This window comes from Oryx dammah, unplaced genomic scaffold, assembly GCF_014754425.2.
Source record: "Oryx dammah isolate SB20612 unplaced genomic scaffold, SCBI_Odam_1.1 HiC_scaffold_26, whole genome shotgun sequence".
In the NCBI taxonomy this organism is placed as follows: domain Eukaryota; kingdom Metazoa; phylum Chordata; class Mammalia; order Artiodactyla; family Bovidae; genus Oryx; species Oryx dammah.
Window position 1 is genome coordinate 89,579,344 of NW_024070210.1, and position 18,150 is coordinate 89,597,493.

General features: G+C 45.3%; 1 protein-coding gene across 1 annotated transcript in view; it reads left to right on the forward strand.

The window, feature by feature from the left end:
• The first annotated feature begins 3,323 nt into the window (after positions 1-3,323).
• The window catches only part of SERINC5 (serine incorporator 5), a 107,371-nt gene continuing 92,544 nt past the window's right edge, over positions 3,324-18,150 (forward strand). Inside the window, exon 1 of the mRNA XM_040225872.1 lies at positions 3,324-3,515. Coding sequence (XP_040081806.1) covers positions 3,489-3,515 — 27 coding nt within the window. The 5' untranslated portion in view covers positions 3,324-3,488. The remainder of the gene's footprint in view (positions 3,516-18,150) is intronic.

The following is an 18,150-nucleotide window of genomic DNA, read 5'->3' on the forward strand; positions in this document are numbered from 1 at the left end:
CAGGTGGATTCTTTATCAATTTAATTTAATGCATGGTTAGTCCCCATTTTGCAGATGACAAAACTGAGGCTCAGAGGTCATCCAGCCAGTTCTTGGTTAATATCTGATGTTAATATCATCATAGAATCCTTCCACATTTGACATAGATTTGAAAAAAAAAAAGCTCAGGATTCAAGAGGCCTGGATCCTACTACGAGCTCTGCCTGTAACCCAGTGGTATGCTCCAATTTCCCTAAAAGGTGAGGAGACTTCATAGCCCCAGCAGGCTTAAACTGAAGTGGATTTCACACCTTCCCCTCCCCAGGGGAACAGAAACTCCTGGCACCCAAGTAGTCTCCCAGGGTGAGAAGTGGGGCCAGAATGACCATCCCAAACAACAGTGAACCTGACTAGACAGTCTCAGTGAGATCCTTGGCTTCTGATGAGTCATAGACAGCCACCAAGCAGGTGGCTGCACCAATCTGGTACTGTTTAGGCTGGTTTTGTCGTTGTTGTTGTTTTAAATTATTATTTTAAAAATTTTAGTTGGAGGCATTTCTCATTACTTACCATGGCTCTGAGTAGGGCCTGCTCCATTATTTCTCTTCCTCTAAATGCTGGCACCTGAGATTCAAGGAGATTGTTACTGACCACCACTCTTGGACCCTTTTAATCAACAGAAATTGATAAGGGGCCAGAAGAGAATTTCAGGCAAGAAACTCCAGCCCCAATAAAGGTTGAGAAACATCACAACCTCAGATATGCAGATGGCAGAAAGCAAAGAGAAACTAAAGAGCCTCTTGATGAGGGTGAAGGAGAAGAGTGAAAGAGCTGGCTTAAACCCAAATATTAAAAAAAAAACAAACTAAGTTCATGACATCTGGCTCCATTACTTCATGGCAAATAGAGGGGGAAAGTTGGAAGTAGTGACATATTTCCTCTTCTTGGGCTCTAAAATCACTGTGGATGGTGACTGCAGCCATAAAATCAGAAGATACTTGCTTCTTAAAAGGAAAGCTATGATAATCCTAGACAGTGTGTTGAAAAGCAGAGACAACTCAGTCCACCAAGGTCCATATAGTCAAGGCTATGGTCTTCCCAGTGGCCATGTACGGTTAGGAGAGCTGGACCATAGAGAAGGCAGAGCACCAAAGAACTGATGCCTTTGAACTGCGGTGCTGGAGAAGACTCCTGAAAGTCCCTTGGATATCAAACCAGTCAACCTTAAGGGAAATCAGCCCTGAATATTCATTGAAAGGACTGATACTGAAGCTGAAGCTCCAGTATTTTGGTCATCTGATGAGAACAGCTGACTCATTGGAAAAGTCCCCAATGCTGGGAAAGTTTAAGGGTAGAAGGAGAAAAGGGTGTCAGAGGATGAGACAGTTGGATGGCATCACCAATCTAATGGACATGAACTTGGGCAAACTTTGGGAGATGGTGAGGGACAGGCATCCTGGCGTGCAGCAGTCCATGGGGTTGCAAAGAATCAGACAAGACTGGGCTACTGAACAACAACAGTTTCATCACCAGGGAATAGAAGCAAGAAATGGGTACCCTTGCGAGCTCTCGGAGGCAGGCTGCGTGGGTCCTTGACTGGTGTAACAATAGGGATGGATGAGTGGGTTTGGCAAAAGGTGAACCTTATTATGGGCTTCCCAGGCAGCACTAGTGATAAAGAACCCACCTGCCAATGCAGGGGATATAAGAGATGTGGGTTCATTCCCTGGGCCAGGAAGATCCTCTGGCAAGGGGCACGGCGACCCACTCCAGTGTTCTCACCTGGAGAATCCCACGGACAGAGGAGTTTGGTGGGCTACATCCCATAGGGGTGCACAGAGTTGGACAGGACTGAGCACGCGTACAGGTACCTTACTGTGTCTGTCTACCCCTTTGGTGGTGCAGTGTACAGGGATCATGCATGTACCCTGCTTTAGCTCCTGGCACCTCAAAAACTTGTAGTGACTTTTTTTGTATCCTCTTGCTCAAGGTTGTCTCAACTGTGCATGTGTGCAGTTATTTTTAGTCACTTATAATTTCCCTGTATCCTACTGCTCAAGAAGGTTGTCCAGGTGCAAGCACTCTGGAAGCCTGTCTCAATTCTAGAAGGGTCTGTGCTGCTCATAATCCAAGCATTGGTTCCCATGGACTTTTCTCTTAGTTTCCATCTCCTCAACTGCCAACAGACACTACTTTGCCAAAGGTGAAGGTCAGATTTGTGTCATGTCCCAGGGGATCAGATACGTGCCTTCCAGTCCCTGTACTGCTTTTTCAGCTTTACTGTTAAACTTTGGGCAAGTTATTTAAATTGCCTGAGCTTCAGTCGCCCCATTTCTAAAATACAGAGAATAATCCTTATTTTAAGGAATGAAAGGAATTTGGTGCAAAGTTTGCACTAACAGAAATTCCTCTTCTTGGGGAAGTGGCCATGAGGAGATTTAGGTAGGGAGAACTGTTTCTGCATGTCACAAATATCCGTGCTCACTAGCATCCGACTCTTTGTGACCCCATGGACGTAGCCCGTCAGGCTCCTGTATTCAAGGGATTTTTCCAGGCAAGAATATTGGAAAAGGTTGCCATTTCCTCCTCCCAGGGGTCTTCCTCCACCCAGGGACTGAACCGGCGCCCCTTGTGTCTCCTACATTGGCAGGTGAACTCATTACCTCTGAACCACCTGGGAAGCGAGAGAGGAAGGCGGGATGCAAACCAAGTCCCTGGGCGCGGATGTGCTCTCCTATGGGTGGTGGAGGAGAGACTGGAAAACAGGGAAGCACAGAAAGGGTTCTCCCTGGATCCCTTAAGGTGCCATGGTAACGTGCCAAGACAGCTAAGTGACCAGGGATTCGTAGCGTGGGCAGAGGGAATCTTACCAAAGTTTGAGAAACTTTATTGGGAGATGAAGAAGATAAAGGGACTTCTGAAACAGGCATCCCGTGCATACACCAGTTCAGGACGAGGCCGAGCACAGACTAGCACCCGGCCATCCTCATCGCGCCGGTTCAGTGCAGGGCACTCGGAATCATTCACAAAAGGCTTTATTGGAGTCAGCAACCAGCTCTTCCACCGGAGCCGCGGATTGGGGGCGCTGCTCCCTTCAGGGCCGGGGACCGAGAGTGCCGGGCCAGCCTGTCGGCGGTCGGACTTCGCAGTCCAGCGCAGCACCGGGAAGTGATGACCACCGCCGGCTGCTTGACGCCAGCGGAAGTGCGAGCCGCGGGAGATGGGGTTCGGAGGCGGTGCCCCGGGAAGGGGCGGGAACGGGGAGGGGCTGAGGGCGGTGGCGGCCTGACGGGGCGGGGCGTGGGCTGCGGGGCGGGGCCTGCAGCGGGGGGGCGGGGTTTGGCGGAGGTTGTTTTCACCCAGGCCTAGGTCCCCCAAGCTCAGCTGGTGCTGCGCGGCGTGGAGGTGTGAGCGGTCTGCGGGCGGACGGTTGAGCCGGAGCTAGCCAGGAGCGCCGGAGGGAAGCTGCAAGCGGGCGAGCGCGCGGGTGGTGGTGGTCGGCCGCCGCTATGTCAGCGCGGTGCTGTGCGGGCCAGGTGAGAAGAGGGAGACGGATCGGTGGAAACCTGGCCAGTAGCCCGAGGCACCGCGGGCTTCCCTGGGTGTGCGTCCCGCCTCCGCCGCCGAAAATGGGGCGGGTGACCCCGCGCCGCCTGGGTGAGTGCCCCGGGCCGGAGCGCGGCGCTCAGCCGTCGGGGAAACCCTTTGCTTCGGCGGGCGGACCAGAGGCACACGGGGGGCAGCCCGAGAGGTGACCCCGAGGTCTTCTCGTTGGGCGTTAGGTAGGAACTTGGCTTAGGGCGGGGCAGGCAGGGTTCGGGCGGAAGGTGCCGACTGTTTCTGGAGCGTGTCGCCTACTCTCCAGGGCACGAGTGTGTGGAGCCGAGCTCTGTAGGCCACCGGGCTCTGCCAGTCCCGTGAATCCAGAGAAGACGTGGGTTTGGGCAACCACTCCTCTGCCATGCCCTGAAAGAAACTCGGCTCGTTTGGCTCAGGCGTATTGCGCTTGACGTCTCCCAAGGCTCCAGAACTCTGGCTCTGTTCATTCGAGAACAGAGAAGCCTGCTTTCCAAACCGTAGGGCTCAGGTGTCGGCACAGGGAAGAGTCAGCCCTGCTTGTTGAATTTCCCGACCCAACCCTGGCTGGACACGAACGCGCCGCCTGGGTAGGAACCTCGAGCGTTCTCATCCCCCTTTCAGCTGTGAACTTGCCCGAGCCTGTTTGTAACTCTCGCCTATTAAACTCCCGAGATCTTAAAACACCTGTGCCCGCTTGGGATCGGCGTCTTCTACGGGTTGGCAGTACGTCAGGGCAGAATTGGTAGTAGGTGTTAACCTTTAACGCTGCTTTCATTCCTTCTTGCAGCGTTAGGAAGGAAGAAGTAGGTAAAATCTGCCAGACGTTGCTCTCCCACCTTCTCAGACATGTTGATTATCAGCATTTCTTTACAGAGTTTTAATGGTTCGTTTTTTCCAGTGAGTCTAGCCCGGCTGTCGCTGCTTGCTGGTACATTCAGCCTTGCGGTAATCAGGCCAGCCCGTAAGGGATGCAGGGGTTAAGCTGTGGGTTTCTGTATAGCCACCGATTAGACTGGTAGATAATCCGACCTCTTTCCAGTGGCCCTGTGAGAAGTTATCGCTTGGGTTTTTGAGGTGTAATACTGTCCTTGGCATGCGTTCAAGCTGGTCTTTTCAGAGATGAGGAAATCGAGGTTTTTAACTTGAGGTGGAATGACTTGCCTTCTGTCAGGCAAAGTGACAAGAGAGGGCACTGGAGACCAAAGTGGACCTCACAAGGCGGCTTTCAGAATATTCCAGATCTCAAGAAGGCTTTGCAAATCGTTCATTGTGGTCGTTTTGAGGGAGTTCCATTTTGAGGTGACCCCTCATTATATAGTGATTAGGTTACGATATTTCGAGGCACCTGTCCCCAGTCGCTTGAAAGCCCCTTGAGGCTTTCTGTGGCTCCCAGTGGGTAATTTAGAGCTCGGAAAATTATTGCCAGTACTCAAGTGGGTCTTGTAAAAGAATTATTGGTATGGTTGATATTTTGGCAGGGTTTTATGACTTGTTTCTAAAATCCCCTTCTCAGGATTTTGGAAAGAACCAAATACTGGCTGTTCATCAGAGGGAAGTTAACTTCTTCTTTCTTGGGACCGCTTGAGGCTTCACTGTGGTGGGTCTCAACGCTGGGAGGCGGGTGATGACGCTATGATTTCATATGAATGAAACTGTTAAGTTTACATTAAAAAAAAACAAACACAGCCCCGTCAGAAAGTATCCAAGTCTAGAAATCCTTACAACTTTTTTGAGCACATGTGCACTGTTTTTACTTACATCACTTCTGACATCAATTTACGGACCCCACCAGCCCCCACCCCCTACTCCACACCAGTCAGTTCCCCAACTCACCGGATATTAACTGGATGTACAACAATACAGTTTAATTCTGACATTACCTGGATGTCAGATATCCCCCAGGCTAGGGGCCTAATCCTACACCACCACCCTCCTCCCTGTCTGGCACCCCGCACATTTCAGCATTTAGCTGTTGTCATTAAGTCTTCTGGGCCTCCCATACCCAAGTAGAAGACCAAATAAATATTCCTGATTATATCACAATATCACATCACCTACTATGTGCTAAGAGCTGGAGATAGGCCAGTGAGCCAGACAGACATCATCTCTGCCTTCAGTGGTTGTTCCTGCTGGGGCAGGGATGGGGTGGCATTATATAAACATTGGAGCAAGGAAACAATAATATACTGTAACCAGTAAACAATACTGATGCTGTAACAGGTCCTGGTGGGCAAAGCGGCCTCTGTAGGATTGTTGGGGAAGTCTGTCTGAGAAGATGCCCTTGGAATTGAGACTGATGGAGAAGCACCCATGTGAGGGTCTGGGTAGCGAGCCTTCCAGGGTGTTTGAGGAATAGTGAGGTGTTGGAAGAGTCCAGGAGGCTGGAGTGTCGTAGATGAGGTAAAGAGGCAGGTAGGGCCAGGTGGGGTCAGTCACCGATGGATTTGGGTTTTATTTCTCTTACAGGGAAAGGTTGTTGGGGGATTTTGAGCAGGTGAGAACTGTGGCTTGATTTACACTTAGAAGATCGTTTTGGGCGCCATGAAGATTTGAGTGTGTCAGGGACTAGTGTGGAAGTGAGAGCAGTCAGAACCGTTCATTCAGTGAATGCTTTTAAACCGCCTCCTCCTGGGTGTGAGCAGTGTTCTAGGCTTCAGCAGTGAACCACAATCCTTCCTGGTGGAGCTTGAATCCTGGCGATCTGCTATTGCTATAGGCCAAGGAGAGAGTGTACTACCTTAATTTAGGGCATAGTAGTGCTGACGGTGGGATGGTGTTGGTTCTGGGCATATTTTAGAGGTAGAGCTGGACTTTTGCATGGGTTAGAAGTGGAATGTGGAAATGAGATTCTGTTTGTGACCCAGGCAACTGAATAGATGACAGTGTCTCACTGAGGTGAGGAAGAAGGATATTTGGCAAGAAAAACCCATCGTTTTCTTCTGGCTTTGCTACATTTGAAATGCCTATTAGAAGTTAAATAGAGATGGCCAGTTATCAGTTGGATTTTTAAGTTGGGAGAAGTTTGAAGTTGGAGATAGAAATTTGGGGACCTTAACTGAAACAATGTGTAACCCAGAAAATAGCCTGGGCTTTGGACTCAGGTCTGGGTTTGAATTGGGGAAATTCGGACACTAAGGGCTGGTGTGACTGTGCGTATTATTTACCCTCAGTTTTCCTCAGCTGTTGAATGGGTATGCTAATATCTCCCAGGGTTATTGGGAGGATTACATGCAATAATGTCTCTAGTACAGGATTTGGTATAGAGTCAGGGACCCCCCACATCTTGGTGGCTGTCACCCAGTTGTACCTGGACAGTCTCCAGGTTGTTTTATTTTTGCTTTGACTCTGATACACTTAGATTTTGCTTGGGTTGTTGGCTTCTAGTCTGTTAGCTGCTCAGTCGTGTCTGACTCTGTGACTCCATGGACGGCAGCCTGCCAGGCTCCTCTTCCATGGAATTCTCTAGGCAAGAATACTGGAGTGGGTAGCCATTCTCTTTTCCAGGAGACCTTCTTGACCCAGGGATCAAACCCATGTCTCCTGCATTGTAGGCAGATTCTTTACCATCTGAGCCACCAGGGAAACCCTGGTGGATGCTAATGGAAGCAGAAATCACAGGAGGATGGTCACTCTATACCTTCTGGGTACCCAGCACTGTGCTAAGGCCTCTAGGCAGTGAACAAAGCGCATCCTTGCTCTCCTGGAACTTAAAGGCTAGTTGGGGCTGGAACTGTGAGGTAGGCTCACTACTGAAAAATGACAGGACGCCCTTTCAGAGGTGAAATATATAATTGGAAAATTTAGATAACCGCTATCAAGGCAATTTGAGAGTAAGGCTTGGCAGGTTTTACTCCAGGCAGGTATAAGCATTAATGATAATAGTAACAATAGCTGGAGCTTATTTCATGTCCACAAGTGTGCTGTTTTTACCTACATTATATCACTTACACTTCACAGGAACTCTGTGCGGTCGAGGAACGTTCATTTTGGCTTCCTTTTGCAGGTGAGGCAACTGCAAGAGATAAATTAGCTTGACTGATGTTTACATGGTGGTGGAGCCAGGCCTTCAACACTGCGCCACCTGACTTGAGTCGGATTTTTTAATTGGGAGACTGCTATTCCTTATTATTCTAAATACAATATGAACAAATCAGAAACTGCTGCTCATTGTTGTTGCTCATAATGGCCCTAATAGCTCAGTTGGTAAAGAGCTATGATGCTTCCCTGATAGCTCAGTTGATAAAGAATCCACCTGCAGTGTGGGAGACCCCAGTTCAATTCCTGGGCTGGGAAGATCTGCTGGAGAAGGGATAGGCTACCCACTCCAGTATTCTTAGGCTTCCGTATGGTTCAGCTGGTTTCTTTAATCTGTCTGCAGTGTGGGAGACCTGGGTTCGATCCCTGGGTTGGGAAGAGCCCCTGGAGAAGGGAAAGGTTACCCACTCCAGTATTCTGGCCTGGAAAATTCCATGGACTCAGAGTCCACGGGGTCTCAAAGAGTCGGACACAACTGAGCGACTTTCACTTTCATAGTGACCCTAAGGCCGTGTTAAATACCTCATTATGCGGCCGTCTTGGTAGTTATTGGCAGTTGTCAGGAGTCTGGCGAGGTTTAGCTTCTTCCTCACAGCGGTCCAGGTTATAGACAGTGAGTCTCAGACCACATTCTGCGACTGGCGCAGATAGTTATCGGCAGGCAGGCACAGAACAGGTACACAGCCTGACCTGTGGCTTCTCGAAGTTGCAGCTCTTTGTCCTTCTTGGTGAAGCAACATGCAGCTTGCATGTTCACCTGGAGCAGATAACCTTCTAGAAGGAAGAACTTGCCCAGGACTGCCGAAGCATAGGACCTCTTCGATAGGTCAAACCCACGGTGCCCCTCTCAGGCAGAAGACTCACTTTGTCCTTATAACCAGTTCATATAAGGGCAGAAATGCCAAGGTATTTCCAGCCAGATCATATTACTTGATTCCTGAGATTTTCCCCAACAAAAGTCTGTTTCTAACGTCTGTTAATTGTCTAAAGTCACCCAGAGACTCCCCATTGTCAAAGATAAATAAAACTGGACATTAGTTAAAGCAATGAAAACAGATTTTATTTGGTAATCACTCATTGACGGAAAGAGCTGAGCTGCGTTCTGATGTACAGGTGCCTGGGAAAAGGCAATGGCAACCCACTCCAGTACTCTTGCCTGGAAAGTCCCATGGACGGAGGAGCCTGGTGGGCTGCAGTCCATGGGGTCGCGAAGAGTCAGACACGACTGAGCGACTTCCCTTTCACTTTTCCCTTTCATGCGTTGGAGAAGGAAATGGCAACCCACTCCAGTGTTCTTGCTTGGAGAATCCCAGGGATGGGGGAGCCTGGTGGGCTGCCGTCTCTGGGGTCGCACAGAGTTGGACACGACTGAAGTGACTTAGCAGCAGCAGCAGGGAGTTTTAAAGGGAGGAGTGAGTGGGGGCCCAAGCAGAGTTAGGGAAGTGAGACATTTGTTCATATGGGTTGGGGGATGAGTCTAGCAGGGTCTCCTGGCTAGCAAGTTAGATTCTCTTCTTCCACCAAGACTGAGAGATAGGCCCTATCTTTCCAGAGGGCTTCATTTTAAAGGAAAGGAGTTTAAGTCCTTGAGAAAGACATTCCACACTTGTTAGGAAATGTGTCTGCCTGTTGCTGTCTGCAGGAGCAGAGGAAGGACTCAGGGTTGTATAATGCTGTTAAGAAAGGGAGGTCAGGGCTCATCTTGACTGTATAAGTTTCTTTTCCCAGCCTTGAACCTTTCCGCACAAGGACTCAGAAGGCAGCTGTGTCATCCCAGGCAATGCAGCCTTAGGCTGCTAGAAGCCCTGATAAAGTTTGCTCAAGTTCTTCATGCAGGAGTTTGGGCAGAGTTGCTGTGCACCCCACTCCAGTACTCTTGCCTGGAAAATCCCATGGACGGAGGAGCCTGGTGGGCTGCAGTCCATGGGGTCGCGAAGAGTCAGACACGACTGAGCGACTTCCCTTTCACTTTTCCCTTTCATGCGTTGGAGAAGGAAATGGCAACCCACTCCAGTGTTCTTGCCTGGAGAATCCCAGGGACGGTGGAGCCTGGTGGGCTGCCGTCTACGGGGTCGCACAGAGTCGGACACAACTGAAGTGCCTTAGCAGCAGCAGCAGCTGTGTATCGAGAGTTCTTGCAGCTTTCACCAATTCTCATCATTCCGCTGGTTAACAAAACCTGGGGTCATGGGAGTTAGAGATAACTGAAGTTCCCACAGGAGGTTCTTAGGGGGTGGCCTCTGTTAAGTGTTAACTGGAATTGGTCGATCTTCCTTATCAGGGCATCTTTTCACCTCTAGATTGTAGCTTAAAACAGATAAGCACACAAGCACAATCAATCCATGAAGACTTCTTTGAAGAGTAAATTACGTACCAGATAAAGGTACTGGTTTCTCTGAGGTGTCTCTCCTTTTTCTCTGTAAAACCCAAATCTCTCATTTAAGGCCAAGCTCAAGAAGCCTTCTCCTCAGAAACGACCTTTCCCTTACTTTTCGAGATCCTTCGGAACTTGCACCCCAAACCTGTCTGTACCACCTAGAACATAGTCGTCTGACACACTGGAGTTGTTCCCTGGTTACTGCGTGGGTACACTTCCTCTCTCCTCCTAGACAGAGCATGTACTGTAGACTAGATGAACCCCCTGTTGTGTGTTTTTGGTTACACAACTCTCTTTCTCTACAGCTCGTTGTTTACAGTGATTGGAAATGTTAGGTCCACATTACATCACGTGTTGCTTCCACACTTGGAAGGGATCCAAGTACAAAAGTTCATGCTTTTCATGACTGATGCTCTTTTGAACAGTGAGGGGGTATTTATGAAATACATATCCTCACCCAGAGAGAACTGTATTTGATATTTTGACTCAGATTTAACATATAATTTTACTTTGCAGAGTTGGGATTACGTTGTAGGTACCATGTTTGATTCACCTCTTTGCTGAATTACAGGGTGACCAAGGCAGTTTTTTAAATGTACCAGCCACTCATTTGCAGCCAGGCTTTTTATACTTATACCCAGGAAGTAGTGTAGTGGTCCTCTTCCTTCAACTTTGGAAATTTTTTCAGAGGAATTAAGTAAATGTAAATATGTGACGGTCGGCTAATAGGCTTATGTATTAATAGTGTGTATGTATGGGTGTTTCAATTCCCAAAAGACTAAAATAATGAAAATCCCAATTTCACCCTTTTCAGATGCCATTGACAATATGGTGCAACCATTTTCTTCCTCTTTTTTAAAAAACAGTCTTTGTTGAATTTGTTGTCATATTGCTTCTGTTGTGTATGTTTTGGGTTTTTTGGCCACAGCAAGACATGTGGGATGTTAGCTCCCTGACTAGGGATCGAACCTGCACTCTTTGAAGTCTTAACCACGGGACTGCCAGGAAAGCCCCCTGGTTCAGCCATTTTTAATATCATCTTTAACTTTGGTCTTTTTCTTTACAGCTGTTTATGCAGATACCATCTGGCTAGATGGTGTTTGGATCCCTGTTTTCTTGCTGTGTGAAAGATTCTGTTTTAGTTGCATTAAGTTTGAGTCCCGTGCTTATCACTAGTGTTGGCAGTTTTTTCTATTCATTTTATAAAATGTAATCCAGATGCAGTAAAATGGCTATATTGTTGCCCTACCTTACTGACAAAGGTGGTGGTTTGACTGAAGCTAAACTGTTACAGAAAGAGTGGTTTGGAGATGTCTCTGTGTAGTTAGCCAAGTTCAGGTTGTTGGAAAGAAGTCTGTCACTGACCTTAAACAGTAAAGAGAGTGAAGATCACCGTTGTAGGTGGAAAGTCAACATGAAAGTTGCTCATTCAGATTTGTTTTCTTGGGCAGCTTTAGAGCTGACCTGGCAAGCTGACAAGGCTTAGGGTTGAGGCAAGTCTGAGTGGGCTTACTTTGCTGGGATCAGGCCGATCTGTTGGGAGTAGAAGGCAGCCTCCAAATCATCTCTCTGCTAATGAGGTAAAAGGGAAAAACATCTTGCCCAGTGCTTGCTTCCCACCTTTGTTTCCTCTGTCAATATCACCTCTAGATTTCCCAAAGATACTTAGTATCTGCAAGTGTGTTAGATGTGAGACTCAGAAGTGTTTCCGTTTCCCAGGTGTTTTCATGTAAATCAAACCTTAGAAAGGACAGAGCAATAAGGAAGGCATCATCTACTTGTATATGAGAGCAGGACAAGTGATATGTGGCCTGTTCATCTATGATAATTTGACATTAAAAAGGACGTCCTTGTACAGTGTGGTACGTCTGCAGAGCTAGCCATTGGACACAATTCCATTTTATCCTTTGACTAAGCTGCTTTCTGTGGCTTTAATTATAATGGTAATTATAGATAAAGATCTTGTGTTCTTTCCTTGTCCTAAGTCAAGCAGCATTGTAAGTGAATTGTCCTTGCATATTGCTGCTGTTAGTTGGATTTATGGCTGAGATTGGGCGCTGAGAGCAAGGTGAATCAAGTACTCCTCTAAAACACCTTGATTGTCCTTAATGCCAAAGTGAACCTTTGCAACCCTCGTTAAAATGAATGTTAAAACATTTCCAGTGGGGATATCCTCTTATTTTCTAGTCAGTGTTTTAAAGATTTTAGAACATAACCTGGAAGTCAGTGCAGTATGTGTACAGGAGATTCAAATAGTGGATTGTTTTGATTACACAAAACATCTGTTTGAATTTTGAAGGAAGCAAGACTTTACTTTTGGCTTTTCTTGTGTAGTTTGCCTTGTGAAATTAAAGTTGAGCTGATGTTTAAGGAAAGCAGCTGTTCTGGAAAAACTTAGGGTAGGTTTTTATCACAGAATAAACTTTGAGACAGTTTGTGGGTTTGAAGTAAGGTTACAGTGTATAGTGATTAGACAGCATTTTTCCCCTCGTGAAAACTGTCTAGTCAAAACAAAAGTAGGGAAAACGCATACACACAACCCCTTCAATCTTATTTATGCAAAGATAACTAGGAAAGATGGAAAATCAGGCTAATGTTTGTTTAAGTATCATTTGTTATAAACTGGCCAACTGCTCTTTGAAACAAAGCCCATGAGGTCTTTATGGGATTTATTTTCCAGTGCTTTGTATCACAGTAATTTAACCGAGGGCTGAGTCGCCTAATGTTCTGATCCTTAGTATGTGTGGCTCACCAAAACTGGGGAAGAGTTCATTTCTTTTGTTCCTGTCTCCCTGCTCATTGAACTCCTCCAGTGGCGTTCTCAGAAATAATGGCAGTATTTTGTAACCATAGTAATGAAACTGTTCTCTATAATAAGATACTCTGTTATTATGAATTTTCTCCAGCTTTCATAGCATTATTCCTCAGAATCCTAGGACATTGTTGACTTATTTCATTTTCTATTTTTCCTTTTAAATAAAGGCTAACAACCCCTAAAGCTATATGTCAATTGATAAATGTTCATTGGGTACCTAGCATAATGTAAATCAGCGGACTGCCATTCATGCTTAGGAGCAACTGGTGAATTGATGCTGGATGAACTTGAGTATAAAATTCCTTCTGCATACCTGATAGAGATTTGTGTACCTCACCTTTTTTCCTTTATGCTTGGGAAAGGAAAGGCAGCAAGCAGCGGGTCCCTTGAGGGAGATTAGCCTACCCAGGGGAGCATGTGGAAAGCTGGGTCCCTGAGAATGGGCTCTGGGGGTTCCATGTAGCCCTGTGGTCACACACATATGTCTGTGTGTATTCTAAACACTTTTCCTAGAAGAGGATCTTTAGCATTTCTCAGCTTCTCAAAATCGTCTTCTGACCAGGAAAACCCCAATATAGCCTGAGCTTGGAAAGACCAGCCCTGAAGAGGCTTGGGTACTTCCTCTTTCCAAATTGCAGGACGCTGAAGCTTATTTACTGTAAGTTTTCCAGTAACCTGCCAAATTTTAATGTAGAGGTGACTTCCATCCCTTTGATTTTTCTCTTCTTCCTTCTCCCTCTATTCTTTTTCCCTTGCCCCTCTTTTTCTTCTTCTTCTTTTTCTTGTTTGTGTGTTTAATCTACAGGGATTTTATTCTTTGGAAAATTCTAGGGAGGCATGTCTAGTTCTGGATCCAGGTTAGGCTGTTTGTATGGTGATTGATGAGGTAGACTGAAATTGGAAATTTTTGGAAGAGACTTTGAAAGGCATCCCTTTTAATTCCCCATCTGAAGCTTAGAGATCTTTTAAAAATTCCTCTGCCAAGTTACATCTGGTGTGTTTGAACCTCTCCAGTGTTGGGGGGCTCACTACTGTTCCCAGTTTTTAAGTTTTCTGAGCCTTGCTTTCTTTGTTCATCAAATGGGGGAAATTTGTGTGTGTCAGTATTAAACTCTGTCATCTGTAAACTGGTGATGCGGGTGTGTCAGGGTTCAGAGCAGAAAACTGAGACCACTCTGAGTAATTTAAGCAGAAAAGGATTTAATGCAGGTAATTAGCTGTTTAAGAAATAAAAGACCTAGAGGAACAAGCGTCAGGGGCCACCCTTTGAACTGTGGGCTTTAAGAGCACACAACTGCAGCAGTAATCCAGGAGCCTGGAAGCCCAGGCTGCTCCCATCACCACGACTGCCTCGACACCCACACAGGTGGTGGCTTCACACCAGAGCCCCGTGTCTGTCCATTGCAACCGCCTGTCCTGTTCTAGAATCTTGCCTGGCGGCAGGCCTTGCAGCAGGTGGTGTCCCCTGCCAAGTTTTCATCTTCCAAATATTGTGAGTGTTGCCAGTTGTCAGGTCCCAAGCAGCAAAGGAGTCTGAGAAATGTTGCATATTCCAGATTCTTCAATACTGGAAGACCCATAGGAGGAGGAGGGAATGGAGACTGAAGGAGATAACTAACCGTGTGGAGCGTAAGCTAGCAAGAACTAGTGTGATAGCTCTACCCTCGTGTGTACGGCACTAATCACATCGTGGCTTGACCAAATGACGGCCGCCAGAGTGTTAAGGGGGTTCATTTAGAGGCAGGAAGATGAAACGTGTGTCATGTAAACTGGTTTTCCTCCCCTAGTCTCTTTGTTGCCTGCTAATTTTCCCATATAGTCAGCTTGTTAATCCTCCTACCAACGTTTAGTCCCAATCATGCCATCCCTTGCTGATTTTTCAACCCCACTGGGGTTAATGTAATGGATTTTCTAAATGCAGGTCTTTGGTAGGATTCTGTTAGTGGTTTGTATCAAGGTAACATATTCCAAATAACATTTCTGATATTAGTAATTTGTGTTCTTTTTTCTTTTTAAGGCCTCCAAGAGTTTATCAATTTGAACAGTGTTGTAAAAGAAACCTTTTAAATTGTTGTTTGTTTTCTGTTTCGTTGATTTCTGCTCTTTATTTCCCTCTTTTTACTTACTTTCAGCTTAATCTATTATTATTTATTTTAGGTTATTTTATTGACTATTTTAAGATACTTAGATCCTTATTTTAAATCTTTTTTTTCCTCTAAAATGGGTCATTTTATGTCCCACACATTTTGATATCATTCATTTCAAAATATTTTCTAATTTCCCCTATGATTTCTACTTTGATCTGTGAGTTATTTGTAAGTGTATTGTTATTTTACAAATATTTGAGAATTTTCCGGAAGTATTTTTGCTATTGATTTCTAGTTTACTCCTGTAGGGGGTTTCCCTGATAGCTCAGTTGGTAAAGAATCCACAAGCAATGCAAGAGACTCCGGTTTGATCCCTAGGTTGGAAACATCCCCTGGAGAAGGGATAGGCTATACCCACTCCAGTATTCTTGGGCTTCCCTTGTGGCTCAGCTGGTAAAGAACCCACTGGCAATGCGGGAGACCTGGGTTCGATCCCTGGGTTGGGAAGATCCCCTGGAGAAGGGAAAGGCTACCCACTCCAGTATTCTGGCCTGGAGAATTCCATGGACTGTACAGTCCATGGGGTTGCAAAGAGTCGGACACGAGCGACTTTCACTTTCTTACTCTTGTGATCAGTGAACATACTCTGTATATATTTTTCCTTTTAATTTCCCACAGTGCGATACATCTTGGTGAATGTTCTATGTGCTTTTGAAAAGAATTTATTTTCTACAGTTATTGGATATAGTGTTCAGGTTGGTAGTTAGTGTTGTGCTCATCATCTTTATCTTACTGATAGAGCGGTCTAATACTGTCAGTTACTGGGAGAAGGATGTTACGTTTTTCAAATATGATTATATTTTTGTCTCTTTCTCCCATGAGTTATGTCAGTTTTTGTCTAATATATTTTGAAACTTTTAGGTCTATAGACACATTTGGGATTGATATATCTCCTTAATGGCTTGATCCTTTTGTAAAATGATTCGTTTTATCTCTGGTAATGCTGTTTATCTTCAAGTCTTTGATGACCGTACTACCCCTGCTCCCTTTTTATATCACATTGTTTTTTTCTTTATTTTTTGGGTCATGCTGGATCTTTGCTGCTGCGTGGGCACTTCTGTAGTTGTGCCGAGCAGGGGCTTCTCTCTAGTTGTAGGCTTCTCTTTGCAGCGGCTTCTCGTGTTGTGGAGCTTGGGCTCTAGGCACGCGGACCTCAGTAGTTGCAGCTCCCAGGCTCTAGAGCACAGGCTCAGTAGTTGTGGATCCTGTGCTTAGTTGTTTCCACAGCATGTGGGATCATCCCAGACAGGGAGGGAACCTGTGTCTCCTGCACTGGCAGGTAGATTCTTTACCACTGAGCCTCTAGGGAAGCCCCAAGCTACCCTTTTAACTCATTTGTGTTCTGTATTTTAAAATCTGTCTCTTATAAACAAATGTAGTTGGGACTTGTGTTTTGATCCATTCTGACAATCTCTACCTTTTAATTGGGTTTTTAGATCATTTACATTTATGTAATTATTCATGCTTGAACTTCAGGCTGTATATTGGTGGTCAATTCCATTTCTGCTTCCGCTTCTTTGTTCTTCGTTACCTTTTAAGGGGAAGGTAGGGTGGATGTTAAATTTTTTTCAGTATTCTATTTTCTTTATAGCCTTAAGTTATTTTATTAAAGTTTTTTAGGCTGTACCTTACAGGCATGTGAGATCCCTGGCCATGAGATCAAACCTGTGCCCCACTATGGTGAAAGTGTGGAGTCCTAACCACTGGACCACGCACTAGAAAATTCCCCTTTATTGTCTTTTCCTTAAAATTCTGCAAAGATTATAATATATAATATTTAAAGGATAAGAGTGGGTCAATTTGCTAGCCACTAATTCAATTTTTTTAGCAAATGATGAATTAACAGTATTTTCTGCTTTATAAAAATAATATATAGTTATAGAAAATTTGGGAAATACAGGAAAGTACAAAGAAGAAAATGAGTAGCATTTGTAATCCCACAGAGAACAAACCCTGATAGTTTTTTGTTTTATTTCATTCTAGTATTAAAAAAAAATAAATAAATTAGACTGGGAGTTCCCTGGCTGTCCCGTGGTTAGGGCTCTGCACTCTCACTGTTGAGGGCCTGGGTTCCACCCCTGGTTGGGGAACTAAAAAGATACCACAAGCTGCATGGCTAAAAGCTAACTAACTAAATAAAATAGACAAAATAAATTAGACTAGACTATGCTTTGTGTACTGTTTTATATCCTATTTTCAAACATTATGGACATTTCCATATATGGTAATAATGAGAAAATTTTACATCACATTTAATTGATCATGTTGACATTTATTTCACTAATTATCCTTTAGTACATGTTTAGTATATTAAAAAAATCTTTTTTGTTTTTAGCCCTATACCTCTTACTTTAGGTTAGAGCTGTGGAAATAGTCCTTCCATCATACAACATGACTATGCATTCCTAAAAATCACACTCTGCCAAACAGAACAGTACAAAGCACAGGTCTTGTGGGGAAGATGGCTTGGAGCACAGTAGTGAATGTTTTGTCAGTGACACATTAAGAATTAAAGGAGCCTACTAAAAATGATATTACAGTTTTACAAATGTAAAATGTTTAAGAGATATATAAATACTATGAAAATTTGGCACTTGATCTTGAAAAAGACCTGAAAGTTGCTTGTGGAAGCAGGTGTTGGAAAAGTTGCAGCTTGTAAATTGTTGTAAAGTGGTGGACGGAGGGTTATCTGAAGTTGGGTCGGAAGTTGTAACCCCAGATGTGCTTTGGAGTGACTCATGACACACGTGGAGCAGGAGAGTGTGCAGCTACGGTTTCTGTGCAGCTCAGTTCAGCTGGGCAGTGTTCTGCCTTTGGTGCACATTTCTCACAAACAAAATGCACACATCCTGTTATGCTCACATTGTTACTTAACATGGCAGGAAAAGAAAAAGTTTTCCTTGACCCTCTTAGGGTCTCGGCTGGATCTGAAAATTAAATTAACAAGGACAGATTATTAGGTGAAAGGCGTACACATTTATTTTATATACAAATTTTATGTGACTTGGGAGCCCTCACAGGGCTTCCCTGACAGCTCAATTGGTAAAGAGTCCGCCTGCAATGCCGGAGACCCCAGTTCAATTCCTGGGTCGGGAAGATCCGATAGAGGAGGGATTAGGCTACCCACTGGTATTCTTGGGCTTCTCTTGTGGTTCAGCTGGTAAACAATCCACCTGCAGTGCGGGAGACCTGGGTTCAATCCCTGGGTTGGGAAGATC